The 15,547-nt window shown below is 34.5% G+C and overlaps 1 protein-coding gene across 3 annotated transcripts in view; it reads left to right on the top strand.

Moving 5' to 3' along the window:
• The window catches only part of MIER1 (MIER1 transcriptional regulator), a 74,791-nt gene that overhangs the window by 9,033 nt on the left and 50,211 nt on the right, over positions 1–15,547 (top strand). Inside the window, exons 4-6 of one of the 3 annotated variants that reach the window (XM_024119588.3) lie at positions 5,519–5,543; positions 5,678–5,714; positions 8,425–8,570. In XM_024119588.3, the coding sequence (XP_023975356.2) occupies positions 5,519–5,543; positions 5,678–5,714; positions 8,425–8,570 (208 nt within the window). Of the gene's footprint in view, positions 1–5,518; positions 5,544–5,677; positions 5,715–7,157; positions 7,247–8,424; positions 8,571–15,547 lie in introns of those variants that run through there. The other 2 variants (XM_007109068.4, XM_007109069.4) reach the window with 2 other exon arrangements.

Raw genomic sequence — 15,547 nt, 5'->3', positions numbered from 1 at the left:
TTAGTTTTAAGTATTTTAGTATTTCCAAAAATAATGCATAATCTTATTTATTCACTATCAAATCTGTCCATTTCTCTTAAAAACAGACTCCCTGTGTAGCATTTTTCAAGGGTATTTGGATTTTGTTTCTTAAGGAAATAGGATCATCTTGACTGCTGTTCTTGATAGTGTTAATTTCTACTCTAAACAAAACTTGTTTTACTGCAATGAATTTAGGCCTTAAAACTGCTAATGAAAAAAAACCTTTTTTTGGTTTTTTTACTTACAGAGCTATTAAGGAATTATCCAAAGTGCTTAACACCAATGCATGCAAGTCTTAAAAAGCTTAATTCAGAAGGAGTAGTAGTCAAAGTGTTTGATAAGGTAGGAAAGATTAGTTGGGAAATATAGAAGTGAATTTCTTTTAGAGAATTCTTGAGACTAATCATTTTCCCAAATAATTCAGAAATACAACACTGCCATTGAAACTTCAGTGTTTCTTCGTGAAAGGTAATCAGCTATATAGAAATTTATTGCATACAGTTCAGATGGAGTCTCTGTATATTTCAAAAGATTTGCAAATTCATTGCAGTGATTAAGTTCACATACCAGTTGTTGCTGGGACACATTCTGTTCAACTTATGCCGTGGCTTAGAATGACTTTTACAATTAGGTTTATGTAGATATGAAATTCATAAAGTAGCAACCCGCAAAAGCTTTTTGCAAATTGAGATCATCTTTTTTTTCCCAGTAGCCCTAGATTAAAAAAAAAATTTAGAAGAATCTTAAACATATCCCATCCATGGAGCTAAGTACTCCTCAGTAGTGTTTATGTCTTTTGAGCAATTCATAATAAAAGTAAAGAACTTAGATCTCAAAGGAAATTGAACTAAAGTTGAAGAAATCTAAATCTTTTCATCTAAGGGAAGATGAAACTGAGCAGAGAGCGTATGCAATTTGTCCTAGATCGTGCCATTTGTGGCACAATTAAGACTGGAACCTAGTAGGCCTCTGAATTCCTAGTGCTTAGTAATAGCAGTTCATCCTCTGAATTATTACTACTGTGGTAAACTTGCTAGTTTTAACTCCAAGGCTTTGTTAACCAACAGCAAAGTTAAGTGATTTAATTGTGTATGGAGGAAGAGAGATGGTGGGCCCTGGCACAGTCTCCCTGCCTTCTCCACCCTGGAGTAGGCCCTAAACTCCTTTCTGTCTTCATCCTGGTGAGAATCTGTGATTCAGTGTCTGCATTACTAAGTAGGTAGTAATAATACTTAAATGGTGGTAGAATTGGTTTGAGGGGAACAATTAGGGCAGTTATACTTATTGAAAAATATGCTCTTGATTGCCTGGGATAAAAGAATCTAATGACCACTTCATGTTTTTACTACCTTATTTATTTATTTATGTAAATAAATAAATTTAGTAATGGTGATTTCCATTCCTAAATCACCAAATGGTGATTTCCATCCACCATTTTAGTAATGGTGATATTCTAGTTAGTTGATCTTTTATCTCTCAGTTTGCAGTTTTCTGGTATATGGGATATTTCTTACCATGGTTTAGAAAAATACAGAAGAAAAACATTTGAACAAATCTGAGGCATTGAATGTTTGTTACAATTATTAGCAGCTTGATCAGCTGAATCATATATATGGGTGGCAGTATAAAAGTTGCTATAAAAGTTAACAGAGTTCATTCTTTAATTTGATTTAGCCTATTCATATTCTGTCTCTCTAGTGTTTTCCATCTCAGATAAAACCATTACGTACGTACCTAAAAGAACACTAGGTTATTTTTCAAAATTATACAAACTTGTTAAAAAAGAAAAAAAAGGCAAATACTAGGTTTTCTTGAAAATCTAAAAGTAAAGGAAGAAAGTGAAAATAGCTCATAATTCCACGAGATAATCTCTACTGACTTTCTTTTTAAAAAAACAAAGAGTAATGCTTGCAAGTGGTTAAAAAATTCCAACAGTACTGAAAGGTATAAAATGAAAAAAGCCTTCTTTTTGCAACCCATACTCTAGAGGTAACTGTTGTTAACAGATTCTTGTGTATCCTTTTGGGGGAAAACTTTTTATGTATATTCCAGCCCAATTTACTCTCTCCTCTATACTTTGCGTTTTACTCCTAACATAGCTGTCTCTTTATCCAGATACATGTACTTATATATACATATATATATATTTTAGCATTTTTTTCTCAATCAACAGAAACAGAACTGTCTCATTCTTTTTAATGGATTAATAATGTTCCATTGCTTGGAGAAACTATATTTCATTTCTGACTAGTTAAAGGATGGACTTAAATTTTTTCCCAGCTCTTTGCTATAGACAACTTTGTGGTGATAAATGATATACATGTATCTTGGTGTGCTGTTTTAGGCATATCAGTAGGGTAAGTTCATGTTGTCAAGATGATCTCCAGAATGCTTAAACTAACTCATACTTCTGCCAGTAATGTATGAGTACATTTTAATCCCCAATGTAAAAATTTTCTTTACTGCTTACATTTTATAATTTGAGCTTTTGCTAAAAATAGGTATTGCTACAAATTATTACCTGTTTAGCTTTAGTTTTACTTTTCCCCTCCTTCTTCCTTTCTTATTTACTGTAGTCATTAACGGTAGATGTTGCAGGTTTTTCTGGAGGGTATTGTTAGAGATACCAGTTCCTAATGTGACATAAATAAGAGTCTGACATGACAGATGACAACTTGCAGTCACATTTTTAAACATGCTTTGGGTAGATGAAAACCATTTTAAAAAGAAAGAGAAAGTAAGGAGGAGAGAGGTAAAGATAATTTTTTTTTTTAACATAGTTGTTTCCTTGGGAAGTATAGAAGGAATCAGATCCTAGGCTTTACCTTTACCACCAACCATGGAACCTTGATCAAGTCAGTTTATCTCCCTGGGTTTGCTAATCTATAAAATGAGGTAGGTGGGGCAGGTTTTATTGTCAGGTTTATGATCAGGTAACTTTATGCATTTGAAAATATGTAGTGCTCTATGAACATAAGCTGGTTTTGCTGTTCTTTTAAATACATAAATAAAAAATGCCCTCATTTCATACTAAAGTTTCCTGTATTATGATACTAAACTCATATTTCATTTGAAAGATAATCATTTAGTTTGTTGGTTGGACAAAGGTAATGTTTACAGTATACACTATTTTCAAATGCCTGTTTTCAAGAAGCTCATCTTTGATTTAATTGGATATAATTAACTTTCAGGAAACCGGTCTCACTCCTGTCTTCATCAAACCGATACAGTAGAATTTAATTTTGAACATGGAATACTAAAATATGTATCTGTAGGCAAACCATTCCTACTTCCCCTCCCTCAGTTCTAATCTAGATATACCATCCATCAAATCATGGTTTTAAAACATTCTAGTATGTCTTACATAATATGATTAGTGCTATCTTTGAGCACTGAGTGTTCTACCTTATGCCAGCTATACTTACAAATGCTATCAGTCCTCTAAACATTTGGTATCTTAATAAATGGAAGATATTTCAGGCCTTTTTCAGAACATTAAAGTGGTAACTATTTACCAATAAAACAACAGTGTGGTGTTTATTGGCATTTAGTGCAGTCTGAGGCGTCTTACAAACGCAAATACAAATACAGACGCCAGTCGCAATTCAGTATCTCTGTTATTGCCAATATCTAATAACATCTGTGAAAATGTACCTTTTCTTCTTCTGTAGAATAACTTATTTTTAATCAGCCTTTTTTATCAGAAGATTGTTAAACGGAATAATTATTGAAGTGTTCAAAAAGAACCAAATGCTCAAAGAGCTATTTCTTTTTAGCTAATTTGAAAGAAGTCCTGGGTTTTTTTTGTTTATGCCATGCAAACCAATTTCAGAAGTTTACTAAAAAGGAAAAACAGCATTGTAAGGCTACTCTGTGGATAGTGAACCTGGGACCAGATGAAGATAGTCATTAACTTTGCTGTAGCCTTGAACAGAGGTTGTGCTTAAACTTAGGAAATAAAGTATGAAGTAGAAGTGGATTAATATTTTAAAATACTGATTTGCTGTGTAATAATTTGTGTGGTGGTTAAATCTATTTTGAGCTAGAAGTGTATAACTGTTCAAAAGATGTTAAGAAAGCTAAAAACCCGTTTTATGGTTACATTCTTTGTTACCCTGCTCTACAGCTTCCCATTGGAGGAACCAAATTTAACAGTAGCACTGTTTTCACTGTGTTGTGGCAGAGTAACTTTTAAGTAAAGATGGTGTGACACTTGAAAATATGTAATACTGAATACTGTTGGTCTTTTGTTAGAATGAGACAGTGCTATAGGCAAGAACCATTCTTTTGTAAGAATTAAAAGGAAAAAAATAGGACCCTTGAAAAAGCATGCCTCAAAACAATCTAAGTCACCACGTGGACTCTAGAGTGGCATACTTACTGCAATAGCATAATGTGGACAGTTTTCAAAATGGACTTTTAACACCTTATAAGAATTTGTCTTAGATGCCTAGCTTTTGAAAAATCGGGCACTTTGCTCAATTCAATTTTGTTTTTCCCTCTCTGCCCCATTTCTTAGTAGAAAGAAGGAAAACACTAGACTATCTCTATCGTTTTGCTAGTGCTTTTGGACTTCCAGCATCTCTGACTTCTAATGAGCATGAAATAGATAGCTTGAAATGAATAGGCAAGGTTTCAGTTATAAAGTTTATGTCATTTGAGGCATCTTTTGAATTTCTGTTACTGAATTTGTAGGAGTTGATGTTTGCAGATGACTTGTTTATAATTGTGAATTAACTGAATTTAGATAAAACACAGCCACAGACTGTCAAGTGGTGATAACACTAAAATAAGTTGCTAACAATTTTATCTTTAAATTTTCCAGATGCTTGTGGTTAAATTTATGAGAGGTAGAATGGTACAGTAGAAGGAACATTATAATTGGGAATCTTTGTGATCTTCCATTAGATAACTTAACCTTCCCAGATTTGAGCTTGAAAGGTTGTTAATTCTGTGGTAATTTAAGTATGTTTTGTGTTAGTAAAGTTAACCTAATGTACTGTCTGGTGCTGAAGTAATACTTAAATTTTTCCTTCTGCTTTCTTACAACGAAATATTTATTTTAAGCAACGTTTTAAATTGTTTCTGCCTTCCTTCTCACACTCATTTTAAGCCAGAGACCAGCTTGATAACAAACCTTGGGTTTTCCCTGTATTGATAAGGAAGTAATATTTTAGAGAATTCCAGGATCTAGAATCATATCTCTTGAACCACATATATTATGAGATACATGTTTGCCTTTAAAAGCTGAATCTAATTCTACGTTATTGTCTTTGTTTCTAGATTTAGGAACGTTTTAGATTTTTCTCTATGTTTAAGTTAACATAATGTCAGAGAAGGGATTATATGGGAAGTGTTAGTTTGTCTTAGACAATTCAGACATTAAAACATAACTATAGCTTTTGGTGTTTATATCAGTCATTGAATAATTCCTGTAATGTTTATAAAGATTTACTACACAAAGATGCTAATTTTTGTTCTTTTCTCCCCCACTCAGCCATCTGTTGAGTCTTCAAGTCCAGGTAAGTACTTTCTATATTTTTTATAATCTCTGTTCGACTAACTTTTTGGCCTGTTAGTTACATAAAGGTTAGAGGAGTTAGACTATCATCTGACTTCCTTTTCTTCTGAATGCTTCTTTTCTCTGGGGAAAAAGAAATGGATGAAATATTTGACTGCCCATGAAGGTACAGGTGAGGCTGCTGTGAGTTCAACCTCGTGACTATTTGTGGGTTTCTTCTCTCTCTCTCTCTCTCTTTTTTTTTTTAATGAATTGCCACATGTATTTTGTGTAGTTTTTATTTGCCGTTTGATTTGAAGTATATTTGAAGTGTATTTTTAAAAAAGAAACATTAACTGCTTAGAAATATTTGCTTGTATAGGAAACTCAAAGTATTTGAGAAAAATATTGTTAGCGCATTTAATGAGAGAGGGAAAGGTAAAATATTCAACAAATGAGTGTTGTAAATTAAGAAAGTTATTTTTAGATTTTATTATTTGTAGTATCAGGCTTCTGTCCAAGGAAATATTTACTGTTTTAAGTAATAATAGTTGTAGGCAATTAGGAAAAAATTAGGAATAAAAACTTAATGTAAAAAAATTTTGGTCCACTGGTGAAAGGCTGTATCCTTTGTAACATCTGTACTTTGGAATTGATGCTAATAATAGTAGTCCTGTGACCCAGGCTAAATGGTTTGTCTATAGACTCCACCAATGTAAACCAGTTACATCTAGTAGCCATTAGAGGTGGGGATTGAGGGAAGGGAAGGTAATAAAATTATTAAATGAGTGCATGTGATGTATTACAAACTGAATTTTTCTTTTGAGTCTTTGCAAAGATGTAAGGTACTTTTTAGTGATTTTGCAGTAGGATGGAATTCTATGACGAAGCAGTGATATTAGCCTTAACTCTGAAACAAAATACTTACACAAAGCACCAGACTCCCTAACCCTAATAATTTACTTTTGGGATTCTTTTCCCTAGGAGATAGCCTAATGTTGGGCCTTAGTAATTAACAGAAAGGAATAGGATGGTTAGTTGGTCTCAAAGAACAAGGTAAAAAGAAGTCAACTAAAACAAGGGAGAAGAAAAATATAACAACATCTGTAGGAATACATAATTATTGACTAAGTGTCCTAGAAGATTGCTGTGTGAACTAAAAAGTTTTGGGACATTTCCATTGAAAACTCAGAAAGAAGGAATAATGATTGGGACAAAGAAGCAACAGCTAAATTAGTGATTCAAACTGCTCTTACAGAACCCTTGTGTCTAGTCCCTCACCTAGTACTAAGGTCCCTCACCTAGTACTAAGATCCCCTACTAAAATTATGCCACATTCTTAATTTCCAGAAGAAGTTAAGGTAATATACTTTTCTAGATGTTTTTATTTTATAAATCATTCTAAAACTCTGATAACTCATTTGTATTATAACAAGTTAGACAATACCTGATTTAGCAATTATATATTTAGTTATTTTATATTTAATATCAATATTTTGTTATGTTCCTCAAAGAGCACACTGACTTCTCAGTGCTTTGCCATTTGACCTAGCTTGCAGTTTACTCATCTTTGTGAACATAGGCTCATTTCAGGTATTCTTTGAGGCAGAATATCTACTGCTTCTGAAACTCGGGTTTACAGGAGCCTTGGAGCACAGTAAAAGCAAAGGCATTGGAATTGGCAGAACCAGGATTAAAATTCCGTTCTTGGCACCTACTGGCTCTGTGAGTTTAAACATGCTACTTAAACTCTCTGAGCCTCAAGTTTTTGTTTTTTGTTCATAGGATTGTTTGAAGATTAAGTGAGATAATGTATGTGAAGTGTTTAAGCATAGTATTTGGCACATAAGAAAATATTGTGAGGTAACAAGAACCCTGGAGTCTTGGCGCCCCTTATTGCTAATTGTCTGATTTTTCAAGAAATCAGCCTCTATATCTCTTTGTTTTACTTATTGGTTTTCTTAATGGAGTGAAATAGAAGGGTAGGTACATCTATTAATATAATCTTTAACACTTTAAATTGATAAAAATAAATTGCTAATTGTTTTTGTTTTTTTTAGTGTTAAGTAACTCATTTGTTTATTAGTTAACAATGCTTTTGTAAACTTAAGTCCAGGTTTGGCAATAGCCAAATGTGGGGATAGTTTATAGACTCTATATGCCCAGCATTTGCTATCTCCTATTACAAGTTTTGACCCTATTGAGTACAGCAGTATTGAGTACAGCCACGAGACTAAAGTAGATTAGCTTATACAAGTTACCTACTGGATTATTTTTAATGCCTTTCATAAGAGTTTTATATGTAATTTTAATAAACTTTACTTTTTATACTCTATCTTTGAGTTATTTCAACTAAGTAAGTTAAGGACAACTACCTTTATATTAGAATATATTTTCGTGGATATGTGATAAAATAATATTTGAGTTCAGCTGTATTTTCATTAGTCTGTATATTCAGATTGTGTATTTCACATGACTGTATATTCATACTCATTGGTTCTATTAAATATCAATCGATTACGAATTGATTTTTCTCACACAAAAGATCATTCTTATTTGATGTGACCATTTATTATTTACGACTCACGTTTTGTTGGAAGATCACAATACTCTTCAAACATTTCCCCCACCTCCCTCCCGTTTTGCAGTTGTCACTGTAAATATATAGAAGTGAAACAGGGTAAAAAATAATCCTTAAAGAAGATATTTTGTGGGGGGTGATAAGTAAGGGCAAGAATTTTAGAAAACAACAAATAATACTTCCTGTGCATAGCTTTTTGTGCATAGCTTTCCCTTGTACTTTTACTTGACATATCCAGCTTCACATAACGTATACATTAAGTTAATATTATTAAGGTACACATAATTTGGTTTACCAAACTGTTTAAAATATTCTTTACCAGGAGGTTCAGCAACATCAGATGACCATGAATTTGATCCATCAGCTGACATGCTGGTTCATGATTTTGATGATGAACGCACATTAGAAGAGGAAGAAATGATGGAAGGAGAAACAAACTTCAGTTCTGAAATAGAGGATCTTGCAAGGGTAAATAACAATAAGAGCTAGAGAATGAAGTGGTTATAACTTTTTTGTGGAGAGAGGAAACACTAAATTTTAGTTCTCTGTTTTGGGGAAAGTGGTATTATATATAATCAATACTGAAAAATTCTATGTGGTCATAGGTGGGATAATTTAAAGTTGGAAATTTTTAAAAAAGAACTTTATTATGTGAGTTAGAATTCAGTAGTTACTTTGGTAAAACATCACAGATATTGGGTCAAAAATATTTTAAAAAGGGTACTAAATTTCCTCTTACATACCTTCTGCCTTCCCCCAATTACTGCACCTTTTATTTACTCCCCTTCAGAAGCAAAATTTCTTATGAGTTGTCATCATCTTCCTCATTTCCTGCTTACTCCATAAAGTGCTCTGGATTGTCTCTGCCCCTTTCCTATCAAGATAACCTGATTTTATTGTTATATCCTTTGGTCACTTTTTTCTCTACTTAACTCTCAGAGGTATTAACACAATTTACCATTCCCTTCTTTTTTTTGAATTTTAGAGCACCCACTGTCATTTTCCCGGTCTCCTTGTTCCTCTTCAGTGTCTTTTGCAGACTCGTCTTCCTTTCCTCAAGGATTAGATTCAGAATTTCCCAGTTCTCAGTTCTGGGTTGTGTTTTCTTCTGTCTGTAGATCAGTGCTTCTCAGAATACAGTATGAGGGTCAGCTGCATCAGAATCACTTATGGACTCACTAAGAAATGTGCATTTGTATGCCTCTCCCCCAGGCACAATGAATCAGAATGCGGGGTGGGGGGAGCTCAGATCTACATCTTCACTAAGTGTGCACACCAAGTTTAGACACTGCTAAGCTAGGTGGTTGATCTCATTTAATCCCATGGTGTCTGTTTATGCTCAGTATTTCTTGTTTTTCAAGCATTAACCTATTCCCTGTCTCCAGTTTTGTTTATCTAACCACCTGCTTGACAATTCTATTTGGATATCTCAGTAGACATCTTTACATTTTAAATGTCTGAACAGAACTATTGATTGATATTCTCCTTCCTCTGCCTGTTTCTTCCCTGTTTTCTCCATCTCAGTAGAAAATGGTACTACTATTTACCTTGTTGCCTGAGTCAGAAACCAGGGAGTCATCTTCCTTCATTCTCAATATCCATTCCTAAATAAACCTATCATTTCTATCCAGAAATATTTATCTGGCTCTTGTTCCATCTCTGCTGCTACCCTCAAGCCCAGGTCACCATCATTTTTAGGTTAGACTGTTATAGTAGCTTCCCAACTGGTTTTTCATGTCCTCTTTTACCACTCTTCTCTCCAATATATTACCACAGCAACCATGATGATCTTTTCAAAATATAAATCAGTTTATATCATCCTTCTATTTAAAAAACTCTTCAGTGGCTTCCTTTTACACCAGAAGAAAGTCCAGACTCCTTGCCCTGGCCAGCAAGGCCACCTACATGATATGGTCCTTTATCCATTTATTACACTAGTTGTATAGCTACACTAGTTGCTTTTGTTCTTAGATGTGCTTGTTTTTTCACACTTCAAGGCTTTTCACCTCATTCCCACTCTCTGGTATGTGCTTTCTGAGTCTGGCTCCTTATCCTCTCAAGTCTGGGCTTAATATTCCCTCCTCAGAATGGCCTTTCCTGGCCCCTAATCAGCTTTTTTTAACCAGTGTACCCCATTCAGTGCTTTCTTTATACCTAACACAATTTGTAATTATATGTTTGTTTAATCTTTTTGTCTGTATCCTCCTTCAGTTCCATGAGAGGAGGGATAGTCTGTTTTATTCACCAATGTATTTCATGGCACCTAGCAAGAGTGGTCACTCAGAGTTTTTGAATGAATGAATAAATCAGTTTGGTATGCTATCATTGAAAGGTATTATGTATACAATCTGCTGAACTCCATGACAAAAAGAACATAAGAAATAAGACATATGCCAGCCTTTAAGCATTTGGAGTACATAATGTCATCGAAAAATGAATTCTTATACTTTTACAGTAGTGAAGATTAATCTATGTTTCAGAATTTTAGTTTAGAACTTTTTAAAGTGTATAGTTAAAGAGCTGGAAAAGTAGTCTTATTAAGTCAAATCTTGTCAGGTGATCCCATTTTGAATCATTTAGTGATTAAAACTGGCTTAATCCATAATACCTAAGCAATTCAATATTTTATTAAGCCAGACAACAGAATTGATCTTAGTGGTAATGGTGTAGAGCTGTTACAAAAGCTTTTCAAGGATGAGTTAAAAAGAACACGAGGAATCTGGAGTCAGAACTATTCTTTAGAAGAGGCTGGAAAGCCATTCAAAAAACTGGGATAATTTGCTTGGATGATTCAGAACCTAGGTGAACATCAGAGGAAACGATTGATTTAACAATCAATCACAGTGGCTTCATATATTCATGAAGTGGAAATGCAATTATTTTCAATTATTTGCCTGTATTTCACAGAAACTTACCACTTTAGATATATTTTCTTTTTTCTGAATAACCCATCCATGGGATAAAAGGTAAAGGAAGAAAATCGTATATTTTCCATTTTTTCACATTCTGTGTTACTCAAGTAATTAAGTAATTACTCAAGAAGAGATAATCAAGTACAGGTCAAATTAGGTTATGAAGTGAAATGATTATTATTTTATTTCAGAAAATGGGCTACTATATTTAATTAGTACAAAATTACTAATGGGCTTCACTAAAATTTTGGTCGTGTTATGATCTTTTCCTATTTTCTCCTTTATTCTACCTCCTTCCCCAGTCCCTTACAACCCCCCAAAATTTGCTTTCAAATGACCCTTTTTTAGGAAAAAGTAATTAAAATATACAAAGGGAGAGAAAGACAAGGGAACCAATCTTTTATCATTCTTTTCAACGAGACAGTCTTAAACCTTCTCAGAGAGTACTTATAACTTTTCCCAGAGTAATTAAGGCTTAGGTGTAAGTAGCACATAATCACCAGTGCTTTCATCTGTAGCCTAGAGCTAAGCTACAGGGCCAATGTATTGGATTTCCTATAGTTGTAAACTCTTTAGGTCCAAACCAAACTGGTTTTTGTTTTTATTAAAAAGGTGAGCAAGATTTTGTCATTGATTACTAATTTGCTTCTATAGAAGTGAAACATAGTTGTGTCAGGAATTGGTAAGGTAGTTTATGCCTGGCATTTTGGTTGCATGAAATGGACCTTTGATGTAATTGGGGCAAAATTTTGACAGTTGATGCATTCAGGAGTTATCAGTAACTGCAGTAACCTGTAGTTTTAAGTTCATTCAATATGAATTCTAAAATTTCAGTGTAAACTAGCTTTTATGTGTATTGTTATGTTTGTATGCATGAATCTTATCAATATAAAATATTTTAGGTAAGTTTAGCATTTAAATGTTTTAAGAGAATTAGATGTACAGGTTAGAATTTATCAGTGATCTTAGAAGTGTCAGAATCATTCCCATAGTAAACTTTGGTTTGCTGGGAATGGCAATATGCAGGTTTAACTCTGTTTTTCAAATGCACTGTTAAAACCCATGGTCTCACTTTGAACAGTAGCAGTCTATTTGGGAGAAGAGGGATCAGGATCATCTATATCTTTATATATTTATATTTTTGAAAATCACATTATAACATTGTTAATAATTAACACTTTAAAGTGCTAGACACATTTCACCCAGTGAATCTCCAGAGCTAGAGAATAAAGATGAAAATGTGAGAATTGAGGTTTTTTTTAAGTGTACACACCACATGAATTATACATATGAAAAAAAGAAACTCCAGCATGGGGATTATAAAGAAGAGTTCACTGCCTTCATCTCTTCATAGTTTATTCTGTAGTTAAGCCCCAGCCCCAAGAGGTTGGTTACCTTAGGAACCAGCACTCTTGTCCAATCTGGATGTGGTCTCTTAAGCCTTCCTGGCTGAAAATCAGTCTCTTTCCTTCTTTCCCCCAACTTAATAAGTATTTGCTGGTAAGTCACAATAGGTATAAAAAGAGTACCACCAAATGGCCGTTCAACGGCCAACACCTGGTACCACGTGCAGTCATTGCTAAATGACTAATCCCCTGGTGTGAGGGAGAGGGAGCCACCTCCTGTGCAGCTAGGAGACGGATACCTCTCCAACCTTCTAATACTGCTGTTGGTGCTTGGTAATGTTATCCTATTGTTTCGAAGTTTAAGGACAGATTTAATTTCAGATACAACGTTTGTCTTTGAAAAAGTCTATATTCTTTCCACCTCCAGCTAGTCTCCAGTGAGCTTATATAGCCATGATTGTCCCTCTTTTTGTTACAGTGTTTAGACAACTTATTTTTTTAAAGCACAATATGTAGGTATAGTCCACATGGCTGATTTTTATTCATTTTGTACTACGTCCATTTTCCTTCTTATAGTCTATCAACTTCTTTCCTTACTTTCCCTTACTTCTTATAGTCTATCAACCCAGCACATCTTATTTCACTCTCCATCAGGATGATGTACACTTAACCTAGGATCAGGTTTTGAGGAAGGGAGTGTATATGCATATGTATGTAAGGGCACTGTTAAGCAGTGAGTCAGACTGTACTACTTACTCAGTGTGCAACTTTGGGCTAGTTACTCAACATTATTAAGCTTCAGTGTTATTACAAGGATGATATATGTAAAACATTGAACACAGTGTCTGGTACATGATAATCACTTAATAAATCTTAATAGTTATTCATAAAATTCTCAAAGAAATCTGTAACACCGGAACGGTGGAGAACCACTGTACTTGACTCATAATTTTCTTTCACTCTGCTCCTTCCATTTCTCAACCCTTGTGTGAATGGGAACAAAACACTAACACTTTATTGTGATGTTTCAATTTGGGGAATGCCCCTTAGTACCTGGTAGAACATAGACTTCGACAATATAAGCTAATGAGAAAGTCTCTGGAACAGGTGACTGACAGGCCCTAGTATAATGTACTGTCAGCCACATTTTATTCATCTTTTAGTCTTTTTTCAGAAGGAAATAGCAAAGAACATTTGCTTTGCTCTACAGGATAGCATTACTTTTTTTTTTTTTTTTTGGTTTTTAAAAAAATTTTATTTATTTTATTTATTTATTTTTGGCTGCATTGGGTCTTCATTGCTGTGCACGGGCTTTCTCTAGTTGCGGTGAGTGGGGGCTACTCTTCGTTGTGGTGCATGGGCCTCTCATCACGGTGGCTTCTCTTGTTGTAGAGCACGGGCTCTAGAGCGCAGGCTCAGTAGTTGTGGCGCACGGGCTTAGTTGCTCTGCGGCATGTGGGATCTTCCCGGACCAGGGCTTGAACCCATGTCGCCCCCATTGGCAGGCGGATTCTTAACCACTGCACCGCCAGGGAAGCCAAGCATTACTTTTTATATAAAATATTTGGGGACAAATAACAGGAATCCATCTTGAACTAGCTTAGGCAAAATGAAGATTTAATTGTAAGGCTAGTGTTAATTTCATTAAGGGCAAGGGGATATCTAGACCTCACGGACTCAAGTGCCACCAGAACATATTTTCTCTTTCTGCTTTTTTACATGGTGGTGTCCTTTTTCAGACCAATTTTCCTCATATCTTGTCAGTTTTCAGGCTCCTAGATTTATTGCTTGAGATTAGCTGCTATTGGTAAAATTCTGGAAACAAATTATGGTCCAGCTTGTGTCATATGCCCATTCCAAATGCATGGCCAGGGAATACAGTGATTCTAATTGGGTTAGATACTATGAGGTCCCGGAGGTAAGCTTTCAATCAAAATACATGCTTGGAATGGAGGAAAGAACACTTCTGGAAAAAGATGCGTGTAGAAGTAGAAAGAAAGGATTGGGTAGCAGACAACAAGATACGATACTTGAATTTAAAACTGGGGATTCCTCAGCAAAGTTAATTTGAGGTTTTATTGTAGTTGTAGCCCAGTGTTTGCTGTAAGGGCATCACTTTATACCTTAGATTAAGTAAGATATTTTTCATACTATGTGGGTCATGATTGTTGCTTACTGACTTGTTGCTTCCTAACTTGATATTGGGCAACAGAAATTAAAAGTCAATTCCAAAGTAAAGCATAATACCACTATGTAGTCTTTGTTTTAAATATTAAGACTTTTCTAGATGGAATAGGCAAAGATATTTTGTTTACACATGATAAAAGCCACCTAAAACCAACTTTGACTGAAAATAAACTTTTTAGAAGTTTGTTAGAACTTTTTTAGAACTTTATTTTTATTATTTTTTTGGTGTCATACGAATATGTATCTGGGTCCAAGGAATGTCTGGAACCAGAGATTCAGTGTCACAAGGACCTCTTGATCACTCTTAACCCATGGTTAAATCCGTTGATTTCCTTCTGCGGGGTCTCTTGAGTTTTTTCTGTACCACAACCACTAATTTGGTTTACGTTCTGATCGTACTCATATGAATAACAGTGGATTCCAACTTAGCAAACTAAATTTCTCCCTGCCTAAGTCCATCTTGAATATTTTGTCATGTGCATTATTTTCCCTAAGCTGTTCCATAGGGTCAGTCACTGTTCAGCAGCTACTCTCAAATGAATCAAAAGGTCAATCACTGTTCAACAGCTACTCTCAAATGAATCAAAAGTAGAGTATAACAGATCCCTTTAGAAACTAAGTAAAACTAGAGAAAGTAGGTAAAAATACCAGCCCTAACTTTTTTTGGTTACTACAGATACCCTCTATTCTAATTAGGATAACCTGCTTATTCATTGTTTGTTTCTACTCTTGTGCAGTTGTCATTTCCTCTGACTTTTCTCTCTGCCAGTTTTGTTACTGTTTTTCAGATTCAAGCACTTCTCTTTCAAATGCACTATGATCAGCTGCTTCTGAATCTACTCTGTTCTCTGCTTAGTCAATATTGGAGGTGTTGCTAAATTTTTCTTTGAGAAATGAATTTTTATAAAGCAAGTCACACTTCTCAGATGTGTATCCAAGAGGGAAAAATCTTGACCTCACCATGGAAGTCAGATATTCCACTTACCTGAAAATGGTTAAA

Source organism: Physeter macrocephalus, chromosome 4, assembly GCF_002837175.3.
Source record: "Physeter macrocephalus isolate SW-GA chromosome 4, ASM283717v5, whole genome shotgun sequence".
In the NCBI taxonomy this organism is placed as follows: Eukaryota; Metazoa; Chordata; class Mammalia; order Artiodactyla; family Physeteridae; genus Physeter; species Physeter macrocephalus.
The sequence above is the reverse complement of the archived record's forward strand: the minus strand, read 5'-3'. Positions and strand labels throughout refer to the sequence as shown.